This window comes from Gopherus evgoodei, chromosome 24 (genome assembly GCF_007399415.2).
Source record: "Gopherus evgoodei ecotype Sinaloan lineage chromosome 24, rGopEvg1_v1.p, whole genome shotgun sequence".
Lineage (NCBI taxonomy): Eukaryota > Metazoa > Chordata > Testudines > Testudinidae > Gopherus > Gopherus evgoodei.
Window position 1 is genome coordinate 5,199,188 of NC_044345.1, and position 16,194 is coordinate 5,215,381.

The following is a 16,194-nucleotide window of genomic DNA, read 5'->3' on the forward strand; positions in this document are numbered from 1 at the left end:
TGGCGACGCTGAATTGTCCTGGACAGCCGAGCCCATGCTGCATGCACCAGCCCCATTGTATTCCCTCCGTCCCTGTCGATTGCAGCCAGGGGTGGGGTGACCAGCTCAGCCCTGTCCAACCAGCTTTCAGCTGCCATTTATCCCTGCACTTGCAATGCGAATGTGGCCCCCTTTCCAGCCAGCGGGCGCGCCGAATGCCTCCAAGCTCTTTGCGGCCACGCAGATGTGTTAATTGACCTCCCCTTAATGGGTCTGCCTTGCTCAGAATTCACCGCCGTTAATTAGCACTGAGGCTCATTCCCCACCCGGCTTGGCAAACAGAGAGGCCTTTGTGCGTGGCGCCGGCCCCCTGGGAGCCTGGCCCGTGTTTGCTCAGGGCCCTGGCACCAGTATTCTCGGTGGGCGATGGGGCAGTGAGAGGTGCCAGCTTGCAGCGGCAGGGCAAGCCCCACCCCTGCCAATATTGCTGGCCCCTCGTATCTGTAAGACAGTGATGCCCAGGGCAGGAATGCAGCTCCCCTTGCTAAGAGCACGGGGGGCTCCTCCTCCCCTCCAGGCTTGGGGTAAGCAGCTCCCTATCCCCTAAGCAGCACCTCCACCCTCACCCCACAGCTCTGGCTCCTTCCTCCCCAGAACAGCCCCTCTCCTTGGCTGGTGCAATAAGAACTCCCATGTTGCAATCTTGTTTAACGCCGGGGAAAGCACAAGACCCCAGCCCGAGCGGGGCCCTGTTGTGCCCTGTGCCAGCCATACCTGGAGATGTTGCCTGCCCTGAGCCCATGTCCTCTAGTAGGTGGGTAGGTCCTGCTACTGTGGACCCCAGTCCTGCTAGGGGTTGGGCTGAGACCCTCCAGCTGGTTTCATGGCTGCTTCCAAAAGGGGAGGATCTTCGTTCCGAGTGGGAGACCCGGCCCAGCATGAAATAAAGCGGCTGTAGCTGCCAGGCAGCTGGAATCTCACACCATCATCTCACCTCTAGGCCCTTGGGCTCGGTTGGTATCTTTGACTGGGATCCTCTGCCAGGCTTCCGCACCTCCCCACCCTGCCAGGCTGCAGATGTCCAGGTCTCCTCCCACCCCGCGCTGCCCTGCCGAGAGAGGATTACCAGAATCTCCATCCATCCATCGCCTGTCACAGCCCATTCCCGTCTTCATTAGGGGGGGCCAGCCAGCCGGGCGCTTTGTTATTTCAGGGCTGGGATTCCTGAGCGGTGCCTCTCCCCTGGCTTTGATAAGGGCCGATCTCTCGCTGGCTGCCTGCAGGGTGCCGAGTGTAGGGAGGGTAACTGGGAAGCTGTGTGGCTGGAGTGTGTGCCATGCGAACCTGGCCTAGGTCTGCATCCGTTTCACTCCACGGATGGGACCCTTTTCTCTCCACCTTCCCTTCCCTTTGGTCAGCCCCAGATCAGAGCCTGTCCCAGGAGAGTGGGGGGAGGGTGCTTTCTTATCGCTCTGCATCTCTTGGCTTTGGAATCAGGTCTGTGCCTGGGACCTTCTCCTGTCCTCGCTCTGTGTGTGTGTATAACATATTTGTAGTCCTGGGGGGGTGACTTCTGGAGCACGCCTCACCCTGCCAAGGCCTGAGTGAGGGCCTCCACCTGTGGTGAAAGACCCAGAATGAGGGACCCCCCGTGATGCTAATGCAGGAAATGGACCGTGTTGGAGCAGCATCCATTCCTCTACCAGGGATGGCTCTTTCTGCAGTCTTGGTGCTAAGAGTCCTGATGGCAGTGACAGCAAGGGGTGCGCTGGCTTTTGACAGAGCCTCGGGGCTGAAATTTCTGTGCAGAGACAGGCAAGCGACTTGCCCCAAGGTCACCCAGGAGGCTAGTGGCAGGGCTGGGATTAGAATCCAGATATCCTGGGCAGTCCCTTAACCACAAGTCCATCCTTCCCCTCGTGGTACAGCCGGCAGGTTCCCACCCTGGTTCCTGCAGCAGGCACAGTGACTCGTGGCAGGTCTCATCGAAGGGCGCCCAAGCTCAACGTCAGGACAGCGGGATCGGCCGGAGGGGGGACGATGGGAGGAATTTACCGTAGTTCTCCCCCCTGACCCCCACTTTGGGTTGATTTGTGCAGACTAGTTCGTGTCCCATCTCTTTGGATCAAGCGGATTATAAGCTGCTGCCCATCACCGAGGGCTTCTGAGCGCCTGAGCTCAGGGGTGTGTGAAATCCCCCCTTCCTTGCCCCCAATTTCCTTCCTGTGCAAAAGGGCTGGGGCTGCAAACCCAGTTGCCCAGCCCAAGCTCTAAGGCTGCCTAAGCAAACAGAGGGCTCTGTGTGCGCTTCGCCCAGCTGGGGACTGCAGCAGCCGCCCTGGGTGTCTCTGGGGCTGCTCAGGGCACTGGCCCCTCCCTATTTCCTGGCCTTTAAACAACAACAAGAAAACAGGGGGATTGTTTGTCTTTAGCACGTATGGGGTGGTTGTTTTTTTTAATCCTCCTTCCCCTGCAGCTTTAATGCCGGGAGCTGTGGACAGTTGGACGCTGCTGGGGAGGCCGGAGACCAGGAGAACCAGCGCCGGGAGGGGAGCCCTCTAGGACGAACCCTGAGCTTCTTCATGAAAATGACGGGCAAGTCGAAGGTAGGAGGGACCGTTCGGTTTGTGACCCGGCCAGGGACTGGCTGGGGGGAGCCTGGGGGCTCCTGGTTGGAGCTTGTGGTCAAGAACTCCTGGGTTCTCTTCACAGCTTCGGAGAGGAAGTGTTGTTTTGTGGTTGACGCATGTGAGTGGATGTCAGGACTCCTGGGTTCTCTTCCCAGCTGTGGGAAGGAAGTCTTGTCTAAGGGTGAGAGCATTTGAGCAGATGACAGGACTCCTGGGTTCTCTTCCCAGTTCTGGCTGGGGATTGGGGTTCTGCTGGTTAGAGCATGTGAGTGGGTGTCAGGACTTGTTGGTTCTCTTCCCAGCTGTGGGAAGGAAGTCTTGTCTAAGGGTGAGAGCATTTGAGCAGATGACAGGACTCCTGGGTTCTCTTCCCAGTTCTGGCTGGGGATTGGGGTTCTGCTGGTTGGAGCATGTGAGTGGGTGTCAGGACTTGTTGGTTTTCTTCCCAGCTCTGGGAGGGAAGTGTTGTCTAAAGGTTAGAGTGGGGTGGGGGGACACCCACGCCTGCTGATGCTGGGACCCCATCAGCTAAGGAAGACGGTGGGACTTGTGGGAGACCTCTCCGGTGCTTTTGATCCAGCCTGGATTTGAATCAGTGACATAGTGGTGACGAATTCCCTGTGATCCATCCGCTGCCCTGGAAGGAAGCTCCATTGGGATGTAACTCACCCTCCCGTTCTGCCATACCCTAGAATTCCCCTTCGTCGGGCTGTCTGCTCAGCCTCTTGGTTCCTCAAAACCTGGTGTAGCCTCGTGGCCGAGGAAGTGAAAACCTTTTCCTGCCTCATAAAGGAACGGGGAGGCAGTGCCGCAGGAAGGGTTAGTTTCTCTAGCAAGCGTGTGCACCGCTCTGCCTTGCCCACCCCGGCTTTCTTTAATCAGGTCCAGGTCCTGGAGCATGTGTTTCAAAGTCTCCTGCCCCTGCTTTCCAGGAGATGGGCACAGGCAACAGATCCTCCCAGGAGAGTGGTGCACTAACAGCCGTTAGTGGGTACACTGAGCTCAGGACTCTTGGGTTCTGTCCCAGCCTCCTTGGCCTAGTGATGGTCCTGCTCTCTCGTGCCTCAGTGTCCTGTTCCAGGGGGCTAATGTTATTTACCCACCTTTGTAAAATGCTTTTGAGAGCCACACGTGACTAGCCTCATGTGAGTGCCGAGAGCCATTATTTAGGATTGCCTGGCAGCCCCCAGGAAGCAGCTAGTTGGCCCCTTCTGACTTGAGCTAACGGGGAATCGCCATCAGCAATACAGGGCTCATGACACATAGCGGGGCTGTGCCGATTCCCTCCACTGGAGGGCGGTGGTGCCACACGCATGCTCGCCCATTCAGCACACTGCAGATTTTCATGCTGGCTTGTCTCGCCCTTCCTCTCCGGGGCCGGGCAAACAACAGGAAATGTTGCTTTTCTCTCGATAGCATCTGCAGGGTGCAGCCTCGCTCCTCCTGATGAGCGTGGATTAGGCAGCTGGGTTAAACCCTTCTTAGGCTCTTTTCAGAGCTCTGGCTCCGTAGCCCCCGGGCACAGACCTTGCAGAGCAGAATGCTGCGGGTGAAGAACAGGTGCAGCTGTGCATGCTTGCCCAGGTGCATTATGGGTTCCCCCCTCAGCTTCCTCCAAAGCATCCCTCTAGCGATTGGGGGGTGAGGCGGGGGCCTCTCTGACCTGATCCCATGCGTGGCACAGATATGGGGCTGAATTCACCAATGCAGAGCCCAGTAGAAGGGGCTCGAACCTCCCACAATCCTGGAGCTGGTTGGAGCAGGGCCTGCCCCAGCCCTTACTGCTTTTAGGGTCCCTAGGGCACCTCAGTCTGGCTACCTTCAGTGAGGGGTGCAGTGCGCTGGAGCAGCTGGGTCTGCTGTACCCTCAGCTGCTGCACCCAGCACATCACCTCTGGCCCTGCTGCTGGCTGGGGGCCCGTAGGATTGAATCCTGCCCCCAGACGCTGAGGGGAAGCAGGGCTGTGAACCCGCCGCTCTGGAAGCTGCAGAAACCATTAATCCCGACCAGCCTCCCAATGTAATCCTCCCTCCTTCCTCCCCGTTCAGGGGCGAGGCGGATGAGCAGCCAGCTGTTAACAGCGCTACCAGCCAGCCCAGAAATACAGCCTTGCTCATCCCCCTTTTTGCAGGGTTGGGAAACTGCTGGCAACTTTCACCTCTTGGCTCCCAAGTCTGGAGGAAGGAGAGGGAGGGCGAGGGAATGCCTCCGCTCTCCTTCAGAGGCTGGCTTGGTCCTGTTTTTTTGCTCCATTCAACAGCTGTTTCCAGGTCTGTTCCCTCCTGCCCCCACCCTCAGCCTGAGATGATCCAGGCCATCGCTTGATGCTTGAGTCATGGGGCACCAGGAGGTTGTAGCCATTTAAGCTGTCTCCTGTGCGTTTTGCTGTTGCTTATTAATCATGAGAGGGAGGGAGGAAGGTGGGAAATGGAATGAAAACCTCTCTGTGCCTGGGGAGCCCTGTCTGAGAGTGGGGCCCCCTTGTGATGTACGGACACATGGAGAGAGAAAGTCCTGGCCCCAGACAAAGGGTGGAAGGGGAAAGCGGGAGTAGGGGGGGGATGTCAGAGGTCACCCAGCAGGCCAGAGGGAGCATCTTTGATCAGAGGATCTCAAAGTGTCCTACCGACACGATTGAGCTAAGTCCCTTGCCTGCTTTCCAGAGACCGAGCCGTGGGGCCGGAGGGGATTTGCTTGAGGTCGCTCCGCAAGCTGGTAGTAGAGAGACTGTGTGGAGAACCCAGGAGTTCTGGCAGCTGCAGCTGTGCTAACCAGCGGGTGATACCTCTTGCCTAGCTGTTGCTTGTGTGTGCAGTTAGCGGGAGGCCAGGGGTACAAAGGAAGCATTAGAGATGAGCAAGAGAGAGATTTGAGGCTGGTTAGAAAACCCCAGGGAAGCCGGTGTCAGCCAGTTTGGATCCAAAGTGCTTCCTGGAGCCCAGGAAGCAGCTAGAGAACAAGGTTTGAACTGCCCTGCGGCTACTAGTTTGTTTTGCTTAGAAGGGATCAGACTCGGGACATGGGTCAGGGGCCCCAGGGAAAGTTGCTTTCGTAAATTTCCTTTTGAGTAGTTAGGCGACTGAGCCTCTCATTTCAGGGAAGGAGAAGGTGTCAGTATCTTAGCCTCTCCCCCTTCCCTCTCCAGGAAGTCTGGGATTGTGGTCGCAGGGCCGTAGTCAGGAACCGGCCATTTCTGTCCAACTTTAAAGCGATCTCCAGCCAGGCGGGGGAAAATAATCTGTTTAGATGTTCTTTGCCAAACCGGCAGGACACACAGGGCTTCATGTAACAATTGCATCAGGCGTTCTGTCTGCCTAGCAAAACAGGGCTGTGCTTAAACTGAGAGCCTGAACTCTTCCCTTCCCCACTGGCCCTTCACCCCCAAATACTAGACCACTGGCCTTTAGAACCGACATCATCAACACAGGGATCTTCATGAGAAAGCTCAATAATGCTTCATACTTTGAGGCTTTCATCCAGGGATCTCAAAGCACTTTCCAAAGCAAGAGAGAGCTAATCTCTGCTTTATCGATGGGGAAACTGAGGCACAGGGCGGGGAAGCGACTTGCCGAGGTCACCCAGCAGGCCAGGATCAGAGCCTGGACTAAAACCCAGCTCTGCTAATTGCTGGCCCAGTGTTCCAGTGGCTAGACCAGGGGTAGGCAATCTATGGCATGGGCGTCGAAGGCGGCACACGAGCTGATTTCAGTGGCACTCACACTGCCTGGGGGACTCTGCATTTTAATTTAATTTTAAATGAAGCTTCTTAAACATTTTAAAAACCGTATTTACTTTACATACAACAATAGTTTAGTTACATATTATAGACTTATAGAAAGAGACCTTCTAAAAACGTTAACATGTATGACTGGCACATGAAACCTTAAATCAGAGTGAATAAATGAAGACTTGGCACAGCACTTCTGAAAGGTTGCCGACCTCTGCGCTAGACTATGCAGCCTCGTGTTTTAAAAGGGGCAGGGTAATTTTATGGCCTGTAACTTTGTGCCTCTTTTAGGGGTTGACCCTCAACCTTCAATCCTGACATGGGGGAGATACGGAAATCCCAGTCCAAACAGCCCCGCTGGCTGGAGAAGTCGACTCTGACTCACCCTAAAGAAAGATTCAAGCTGTGAATTCGGGCCTGAACCCGTATCGGGATCTGAGGTCCCCAGTTCAGGTCTCCATTTCTGACATTAGCTCTCTTTGCTTGAGCCCCTGCCTGTGATCTGTGTTCCAGGAAATCCTGACCCTATGCAACAGCTAAAGAGGAGGAGACAATGAAAGCTGCTCTCAGATGGCTGGGAATAGCCTCAAACTTCCAAGCAGAACTAAATCCCTGGCCACGAATTGCAGCACCATGGGGAGATGCTGCTAGGTTCCTAGTTGTGCAGCTAGTGGGATTGTTTGCAAGTGACACCCATGTGCAGAGTAATTGACCCTAATGGCCTGAGCACAGGACTGGGGCCCAAGAACTCCTGAGGTCAGACCTTGCCTTTGACACTGATTCCCTCATGTCTGTTGGTCTCCAAGCCTGAGCTTTCCCATCTGTAAAATGGGGGGTCGGGGTGACCAAACTGCCCCAGCGCCCAAGCGGCAGTGGGCTTGCAAAGCCCCGCACAAGTCCTCAGTACCCTACTTTGCAATGTGGAAAGAGACTAGAGGCCAGAGTGAAATCCTGAGCCAAGGAGATTGCCTGGTGTATGGGGAGCTCTCTGCCGTTGCGAGGCCAAAGTGGAAGGTGGGGGAAGGGGGGCTGGAAGCCTTCTTGCCCTCACATTCCCACCCCGTCGCCTCCTGGCTCCCACCTTCGCGTTACCGCCTGGGCCCTGGGGTGCTGCCAGCTTCCCAGGTGGCGAATAAATGTGGCCTGGCTGTTACATGCCCAGATCTCTGCTCCCGCAGGGTATTTTTGTCTCTCCTAGCGCTGCACTCTAGCAACAAGTTTCAACAGGGCCGCCCGCCCGCGGGTTTGAATCACCTTCAAAGTGGCACGGGGCGGACGTCTCTCCGCTCCCCGATCCAGCCACTAATTGAGCCCAGCTGCTCAGTGTTTCTGGGATGGGAGATGGGCCCTGGCTGCGCGATCCAGTTGGGCCTCTCCAGTGCTGGCCCTGGCACATCAGGATACGTGTTGTAATGCAGTTGGCCATTCCAGAGCAAGGGATTTTACTATAGCTGCGTGTCACCTGGCTTTCTCATTTCTTAGCTGCCCAGCTTCAGCCGGGAGCTAGCTTCCCCGATAAGCACCAGAAAAAGCCTTCTCTACCACGCTACATTGCATGGATTTCACCAAGTCCTCCTGCAACAGGCAGCCTGTGAAATAGGCTCTGTGTTCTGGGCTGTGGAGGGCGTAAGGAGGTGGTGATTCTCCAGGAGGGGCCCTCTCCATGAACTGAGCTGTGAGGGTTGCTGCTACAGCCAGTGTCGTGTGGAGGAGAGGTGGAACAGAACCTATTTCTGGTTCTTCACAGTCCTCTGGCACTTTTTTGCCTGGGTGTTAACCCTGAAGTCCTTGCCACTGTCCCTTGGGGGCGTTCACATTTTGCGTCCTTCAATTCTCCATGCAGTTTCAACTGAGTATGGGACTCTTCTTTACCTTGTGCCCTAAATGGTTCTGCCGAGTTGCTGTGTATCTATTCAATAGCAGCAGTGCTCCGCCCCAGAGATGGCTGCATTTCCGTGCTGAGTTAGTTGCTGTGAGCTACTAAACAGCTGCTGTGTTCCCGCCGCAGAGGTGGTTGCATTTCTGTGACGAGTGAGCAATCCCTGTGCAGTAGTACTGTGAGCTACGATACAGCTGACGTGTTCCAGCCCACAGGTGGCTGCATTTCCATGCTGGGTGGGTGAGTTGCTGTGTAGCATTGCTGTGAGCTACTACATAGCTACATTGTTCCCCCCTGGAGGTGGCTGCAGTTGCATGCTAGCTGAGTGATCCCTGCACACTGTTGCTGTGAGCTACTAAACAGTAGTCATGTTCCACCCCAGAGACAGCTGTCCTCTAGCAGTGGGCAAAGCAAACGCAGCAGGCAGTTTGTGTGTCACTTTGCGAAAGGTTTGGAAGCGCTCTTCCGCCCAAACACTGCTCCAGTGTCCCCTTTTCTTCAACCTCTACTATTTTTAGATGTGACTCATGTTCTAAAATCAGAATCGTGTGTGTGTTTTAAAAATAAACCCGCCGAGCTGCTCATGAGCGTTGCATAGAATCAGTGCTGGCCTGGTTTGAATATTTCACTGGCTAATGAAAACAAAGACAAACACATTGTCCCAGCCGTTAGAATGCTATTTTAATGGCTGGGCCTGGGCCTGGGCAGAACTTCCTGGGAAGTGATTTATCACATGCTATTGCCGCTCTCACGGCAGTTCAAAGATCCTCTTTCATGACCCGATCTGATGCCCACTGAGTGCTTCCATTGACAGCAGGACACTTTGGATCTGGCTGTTAAGAAGCAGATGAAACCTGCCCTCTCCTTTATTTAAAGAGACAGGATTCCAGCCCAAGGGATGCAGGGAATCTGCAGGTTAGCCTGTTTCAGGGCCTGATCCTGCAAGGTCCTGATGCCTGGTTTGGATGGGAGGCTGTGGGGAGGGGTCTCCTCAAAGGCTGGTTCAGCTGTATAAGTTAATTTTATAGGCTCTGCTCTGTGATACAGAGGGAGAGGGTTGCCAATTTTGGTGGGATGTATTCCTGGCGCTTTCATCACATGACATAATTTTTAATTAAATATTCATCTTTAATTCCTGGAGGCGCCAGGCCAATCCTGGAGGATTGGGAACCCTAAATGCAACCTTAATCTGTCACCGTCTAAATAGGGTAAGCCAGCGAGGGACAAAGACTGACAAGGAGGGGCCAGGGACGGAGGTTAAACCCCAGATCCAGCTGCCTCCACGTACTGGAGGCAGGAGCCGATCCCAGCTTGGATCCAGATCAGAATTTCTTAACCGACCTCCTGTCCCGCCTTTGGGCAAAGCAAGTCCCTGGATTGGAACAGAGCGAAAGCAGGTCCAAGTGTTGCACCTGGGCTCCATAGCAAGAGGAAAATGAAATCAACAGGACCAAAAGCTGTGACCACTGTGGAATGTATATATGTAAATCATGTGATTTTTATCTCCAATCACATACACGCAATATGTGTGTATAGATATAGAGAGGGTGTATATGTCTAAAGGGGGAGGGATAGTTCAGTGATTTGAGCATTGGCCTGCTAAACCCAGGGTTGTGAGTTCAATCCTTGAGGGGGCCATTTAGGGATCTGGGGTAAAAATCTGTCTGGGGATTGGCCCTGCTTTGAGCAGGGGGTTGGACTAGTAGATACCTCCTGAGGTCCCTTCCAACCCTGATATGCTATGAAAAAATATATATATTTTTCTCTCCCCTCATGTGTACCTGATGGGCAGAAGGTTGAAAGCAAGCAACAGATGCTAACTGTGCTCTTTAATGCCTTACTGGAAGAGGGTCAGATAGCAGGGTGATGGGCATGGGATAGGATAGGATTTTTGTCAATAAACACTGCTCAGCATTTCTGACACAGGTAACTTACGAGGGATGGAACTGAGCAATGGGGTTGAAACTTCCCCAGGGTCTGGAAGGTACGTAGGGGGAGTGTGTGTGTGTGAGATGGAACATTTTGAGTTCAGCCTCACCTCTGTAACTTAAAACATTGAGCATGACACATCATCAATGGGGGTGTAGCTTAGGTCTGTAATGAGAGGTGACGGCGTAGGAAAGTCCCTGCTGAAGAGTGACAGCAGTGATATAATGGGGGTTGCAGTGGAATGTTTTGAACAGCTGAGTGGGATCCCCACCTGTACACAGAAACTCTTAGTGATTGAGAGGTTCCGGCAGACTGAAGGAAACTCATTGAGCTGCCACTCATGGTTGGAAGGAGGAAGCATCGGGCACAGTTTGGGTTCGTTTATGCAGACGGGTGGGTGTTACAGGATCCAGGGTTACTTGCATAGGTGCTAGAATTAGGGGGGCTGTTGCACCCCCTGGCTTGAAGTGGTTTCCTTCATATACAAGGGTCACAGTTTGGTTCGATGGCTCTCAGCACCTGCACTATAAAAAATTGTTCCAGCATCCCTGGTTATGTGGTATCTACCGTTGGAAAGTATGTAGCAAATCTCCATTGTGGGGGAAAATCTGCATAATTTCAACATGAAACTGTTGAGCGGAGACGTGGAGGAGGATCTGAAAGAAAGGGGTGTGTGTCTGGGGGAGGTCTGGCAAGGAAGCACTATAATAATACCTTACCTTCTTCTAGCAGGATCTCCAAGCAAACACAAATGAAGCCACACACCACCCCGGGGGAGGGAGGAGGTGGTGTTGTCCCCATTATACAGCTGGAAAAACTGAGGCACAGTGGGTGGACACGTCTCAGACACCACGTCACATGGTGAGAGGTGCCAGTGAAATACTTAGAATGAACAGGGAGTTAGTATCGGAGTCAGGAGTCCAGATTTCCAGACCCGTCCCATAGCTCTAACCACTAGACAATACTCCCTTGCCCATTGGAGGGTTGCAGGGAATCTGCATGTGACCCTGTTTTAAGGCGTGATCCAGGAAAATGCTGATCAGTGGCTTCAATGGGAATTTGAGTCCTCCCAGGAGGAAAGCTTGTGGGGAAGAGACTCCTCAAAGATTGATGAAGTCAGAGCTGGGGATAAAACCCAGCAGTCCTGGCTCCCCAGCATCTGTATTAACCACTAGACCATGCTCCCTCCCAAAGCTGGGGATAGAACTGCAGAGTCCTGATGCCCAGCTCCCTGGTGTAACTACTGGACTCCCGGATTCTGTTCCTGGTTCTGATACTAACTTACTGTGCAACCTTAAGCATGTCACTTCACTTCTTTCTGTGCCTCAGCTTCCCCCATCTATATAATGGGTATATTGAAGCCATAGGAAACAGGGGAGCTAGTTTTGGTGACACCTGCGACTTTAATCCTTAAGATTTTGTTTTCTCTGTACTGCACCTTCTAAATGTCTAAGGAGCTGCTGCCTGAAGCCACAGCTCCTGTTGTGACAGGCAGAGTTTTGTAGCATGTTACAGAGGAGCTATACACACCGTGCTCTTTCCCCTGGAGACTTTACTTTGGTTCTTTATTGTTCTGATTTTCCATAATTTGAAACAAACTGTTCGAACTGTAGTATATTTTTCCTGTTTGCATATAGAAACCGTAAGAGCTGTGTTGGTTGGGGTGATTGCTTAGGCATTGTGCTTGGATAGGTGAGCAAACATCACCCCAGTTTTCCTCACTGTAACAGGGCAGTAATGATTGATATCTTCCTGTGTGAAATGTTCCCACGCTGCAGGGAGCTGGCTGATCACATGCAGCTGCTGGGTTCCGCCCCTTGTTCAGAGGAGCGGAGCAGAGAGGAGCGGGGAGATGAAGTGGAGAACAAAGGAAGCAGGGTGACTAAACTGAAAAGGCCAAAACCTCGCTGTACTTGCACTGAATCGAAGCAATGACTGTAGCAGTCACAGTGGTGTAGTATGAGTGGGAGAGAGGCCGGGCTGACGGGTGGGGAATGCCCATGAGATAAAATATGAGCCACTACTGGGAAAAAGATTGAGAGTCCCTGGTCCAGAGCTTCATCTGCTCAGAGCACCTGGGGTGATGGATGAGGAAGTGGAGGGACAGAAAGGCGAAGTGACTTGCAGAAGGTCATGCAGCAAGCCACCAGCAGAGCTGGGAATTGAACCTGTGGCTCTCGCTTGCCAGGGCTTGATTACACACCAGGTATGAAACTTCATTGGAATCACAACTTTAGTTCATCGCCAGGGCAAATCCCATGGGAACATGGGCCTCCTTGCAGATCAAGTGCCGCCTGGATCAGTCTCTGGCTAGTTCTTCAGGGGGGCTGGCTGGCTTTGCAGTTGATGTTCTCACTGGCGATCTTATTGGGCCACTCTGAAGCTTTTGGTACCCATGTGCCCGCCAGCTAGCAGCCTTCCTGGGTAAAAGCGCTTCAGAATTTGTTGGTCTTCCATCCTAATAACGCATCCGTGCCAAGAGCGGCTGAAACCAAACCAGGTCTGAGGATGGCCATGAGCAAGTTTGGTTTCAAATATCCTCCTGGCTGATTTTTGGCCTGGAGAATTGCAAACCTTAATCCGCTGTTCTCCAGCCTTCCTCAGCGCTCACGTTCCGCGGCCGGGCACTGGCGTTGGTGTTAAACGGTTGCAACGTTGTGCCCTGTTCCTTGGGGTGAACCACTCAACCGCACTGCCTCACGGACCATTCCTAGTACTTAAACAATCCCCTCGGTTGCTACGGGAACCAGGTTGGTAACATTCCGTACCCTGCGCCTGTTGTTGAAATACACCATGAAAACAACACCCACACACACCAGCCCCCACCAATTGTGGCAGAAACAGCTCCTGAATTCCACACACCACCTGCTTTACCCTCGGGCTCCCCCGCTCCTGGGATTATATTCCCTCTGCACCTACAACAGTGGGACTGGGCAGAGAATCGGCCTGTGACTTTTTCTGCTGTGTCTGGGTTAGAGTTGTTGGGGTCAGACCTGCTAACAGCAATTCCAGGCCCCAGGGCTGAACAGTCAGTGGGTCCCCATGTGCGCCGTCCACCTGACGTTTGGGTGGTGCTGGACCTCTGCTGGCTGGTGCCCAGCGAGCTGCTGGCTGCGGTCCTGGGCATGCTTTTCTGGCACCGCCTGGTAGGGTTGCCAACTGTGCAAACCCAAAGACCCTTGCCCAGCCTACTGCCCCACCCCATCTCTGAGGCCCTGCCCCCTGTTCACTCTATTCCTCCCCCCCCGCTCCCCCTCACCTTCACTCACTTTCGCCAGGCTGGGGCAGTGGGGGGCGGGTGCAGGCGGGTGCAGGCTCTGAGAGGGAGTTTGGGGGTGGAAGGGGGTGTGGGCTCAGACTCTGGGCAGGAGTGGGGGTGCAGGCTCTAGGCTGGGGCAGGGGGTTGGGATGCAGGAGGAGGTCAGGGGGTCGGCGCTTATCTTGGACGGCTCCCAAAAGCGACTGGCACACCCCTCCGGCAGTGGCTCCTAGGTGGGGGGCCTGGGGGTCTCCGCGCATCGCTGCCCACAGGTACCATCCCCGCAGCTCCCATTGGCCGCAGTTCCCAGCCAATGGGAGCTGCAGAGTTGGCGCTCGGGGTGGGGGCAGCATGCAGAGACTCCTTCCCCAGGGGCCACAGGCATGTGCCATGGAGTGGTATGTAGCGGGGGTGGGCAGGAAGCCTGCCTTAGCCCCACTGCGCTGCCGCCGCTGGTGGTTGAGGGCCCCTGGGCCCTTTTAAATCACCTGGGCCCCTGAGCAATTGCCCTCCACTGTCGGCGGGCCTGGTGAGGGGTTCTCTTTAACCTGAGGTTTTCTGAAGGATTTTGAGAGAGGAAGCGTGAGGGGTGGACACGCAAGCAGAGAATGGAGCTGGAGAAGGGGAGGCTACTGCTAGGCAAACAGAAGAGGCTGGCATAAAACAACTCATCCACCAGTCGGACCCTTTGTGCTGGAGGAAGGATGGGTCAGAGGTTACACTGACCGCATGTGACATGTGGGAGCTGGGCACAATTCCCGGCTCCAACATGGCCCTTATCTTGGGCAAGTCGTGGAGGGCGACCTTTCCCAAAGTGCTTTAATGACTTGGGAGCTGACTGTGGTTAGACTGTGTCAGGGCCAGAGACTCTCTCACTGATTGTACAGCTCCTAGCACAGCGGGGCCTGCAGCTAGCTTGGGGTCTCCCTAGCTGCCCTCTTCCTCAGTGCCCGTTCAATGGATAAACAAACTGCTGCAACCAATTCACCAGCGCTGAGCTCGCTCTTGAGAGAGTCTGGCCTTTCAGAGCTGGAGCGATGACAGGTTGGTACAAGGAAGAGGGAGAAGAATTGTTCTCCTTAACCTCTGAGGACAGGACAAGAAGCAATGGGCTTAAGTTGCAGCAAGGGAGATTTAGGCCGGACATTAGGAAAAACTTCCTGTCAGGGTTTTTAAGCACTGGGGTAAATTGCCTAGGGAGGCTGTGGAATCTCCATCATTGGGGATTTTTAAGAGCAGGTTAGACAAACACCAATCAGCAATGGTTTAGGTCAGGGGTAGGCAACCTATGGCACGTGTGCCAAAGGCGGCACGCAAGCAGATTCTCAGTGGCACTCACACTGCTCGGGTCCTGGCCAATGGCATAGTCAGGTGGAGGGAAGAGGGGGAGCGGGGAAGGCACCACCCACCGTGGTGCTTTTACTAACGGGGCAGCGCTCCAGGTTTTTGGCGGCACCTCAGCGGCGGGACCTTCACTCGCTCTGCAGGTCTTCGGCAGCATTTCGGGGATGAAGCTTCAGTGCCACCGAAGACCCAGAGCGAGTGAAGGTCCCACTGCCAAGGTGCCACCGAAGACACCCGGAGTGAGTGAAGGTCCCGCCGCCGAAGACTTGGAGTGCCACCATGTCAGTAAAAGTGCCGCAGTGGGTGGCGCCTTTTTTTCTTCCGCTCCTGGGTGAGTAAAATTTAAAAAGCGCCACTTGTGCTCGGTGGGGGAGCGGCCGCTGCCCTGCTCTCCCCCTAGCTACGCTACTGCTCCTGGCCACTGGTCCGGGGGGCTCTGCATTTTAATTTAATTTTAAATGAAGCTTCTTAAATGTTTTAAAAACCTTGTTTAATTTATATACAACAATAGTTAGTTATATATTATAGACTTATAGAAAGAGACCACCTAAAAGCGTTAACATGTATTACTGGCATGTGAAACCTTAAATTAAGTGAATGAAGACTCAGCACAGCACTTCTGGAAGGTTGCCGACCCCTGGTCTAGATAATACTTAGTCCTGCCAGGAGTGCAGGGGACCGGACTAGCTGACCTCTCGAGGTCCCTTCCAGTCCTATGAGTCTATGAGTTAATCAAAGATGGACCAATAAGTAGAACACCGGCTGCCCAGTCCTGCTGCATGGCTCTGAGGAATGAAGACGCCTGATCCAGAGGCCCATGTATGGCCATCCTTGGAGGAGGTGGGTGAGTCAGTGGAATGTCTCGTGTGGGCCCAGCAGCCCCTCAGTGGGTTTGAATCCAGCTAAAAAGAGATGCCGAGGACGGATTTCCTAATGAGTTGGCAGCTCGCTGCCTGGACAAGCCCTGCTTCCCTGGGGTTAGAGCAGCAAACAGGGGTGCGGGTAGCATTGAGCGGGTTTTTCACAGCAGTGCTGAGAGCAGAGCCCTGTTGTGCTAGGTGCGGTACAAACACAGGGTAGGAGACAGTAGAATCAGGTAGCATCACGCCTTGGGGAGCCACAGCACTAATGGTCTATGGCAGGGGGGAGGGGGGGTTCCTAGATTCCTCAGGCCTTGGGGGTTTGCTGCTGGTGCTTGGCAGACACCCCTAGGATCTCATCAAATCCCAGCCACTCTACACCTTATACCCAGAGCCGATTCTTTTTATGAGAGAGAACTAGGATGCAATGGGGTATTGGTACCAAGCAATGCCAACGGGCTCTTGTCTGTGCCATGGAGGGGCACTCAGGGGTGCCAGCCAAGCCCAGAAAGAGGACAAGCCCTCGGCTCTGCAGGCTTGGGGCCCGGATTCTGCCATTTAAACCTGGTCTTCCCCTCCCTTCCCC

At 54.2% G+C, this 16,194-nt stretch overlaps 1 protein-coding gene across 3 annotated transcripts in view; it reads left to right on the plus strand.

Annotated features, from left to right (window-relative positions):
* ARHGEF2 (Rho/Rac guanine nucleotide exchange factor 2) overlaps positions 1-16,194 on the plus strand; it is a 129,092-nt gene that overhangs the window by 37,830 nt on the left and 75,068 nt on the right. For all 3 annotated transcript variants that reach the window (XM_030542025.1, XM_030542024.1, XM_030542026.1), the window contains exon 6: positions 2,456-2,585. In XM_030542025.1, the coding sequence (XP_030397885.1) occupies positions 2,456-2,585 (130 nt within the window). The remainder of the gene's footprint in view (positions 1-2,455; positions 2,586-16,194) is intronic.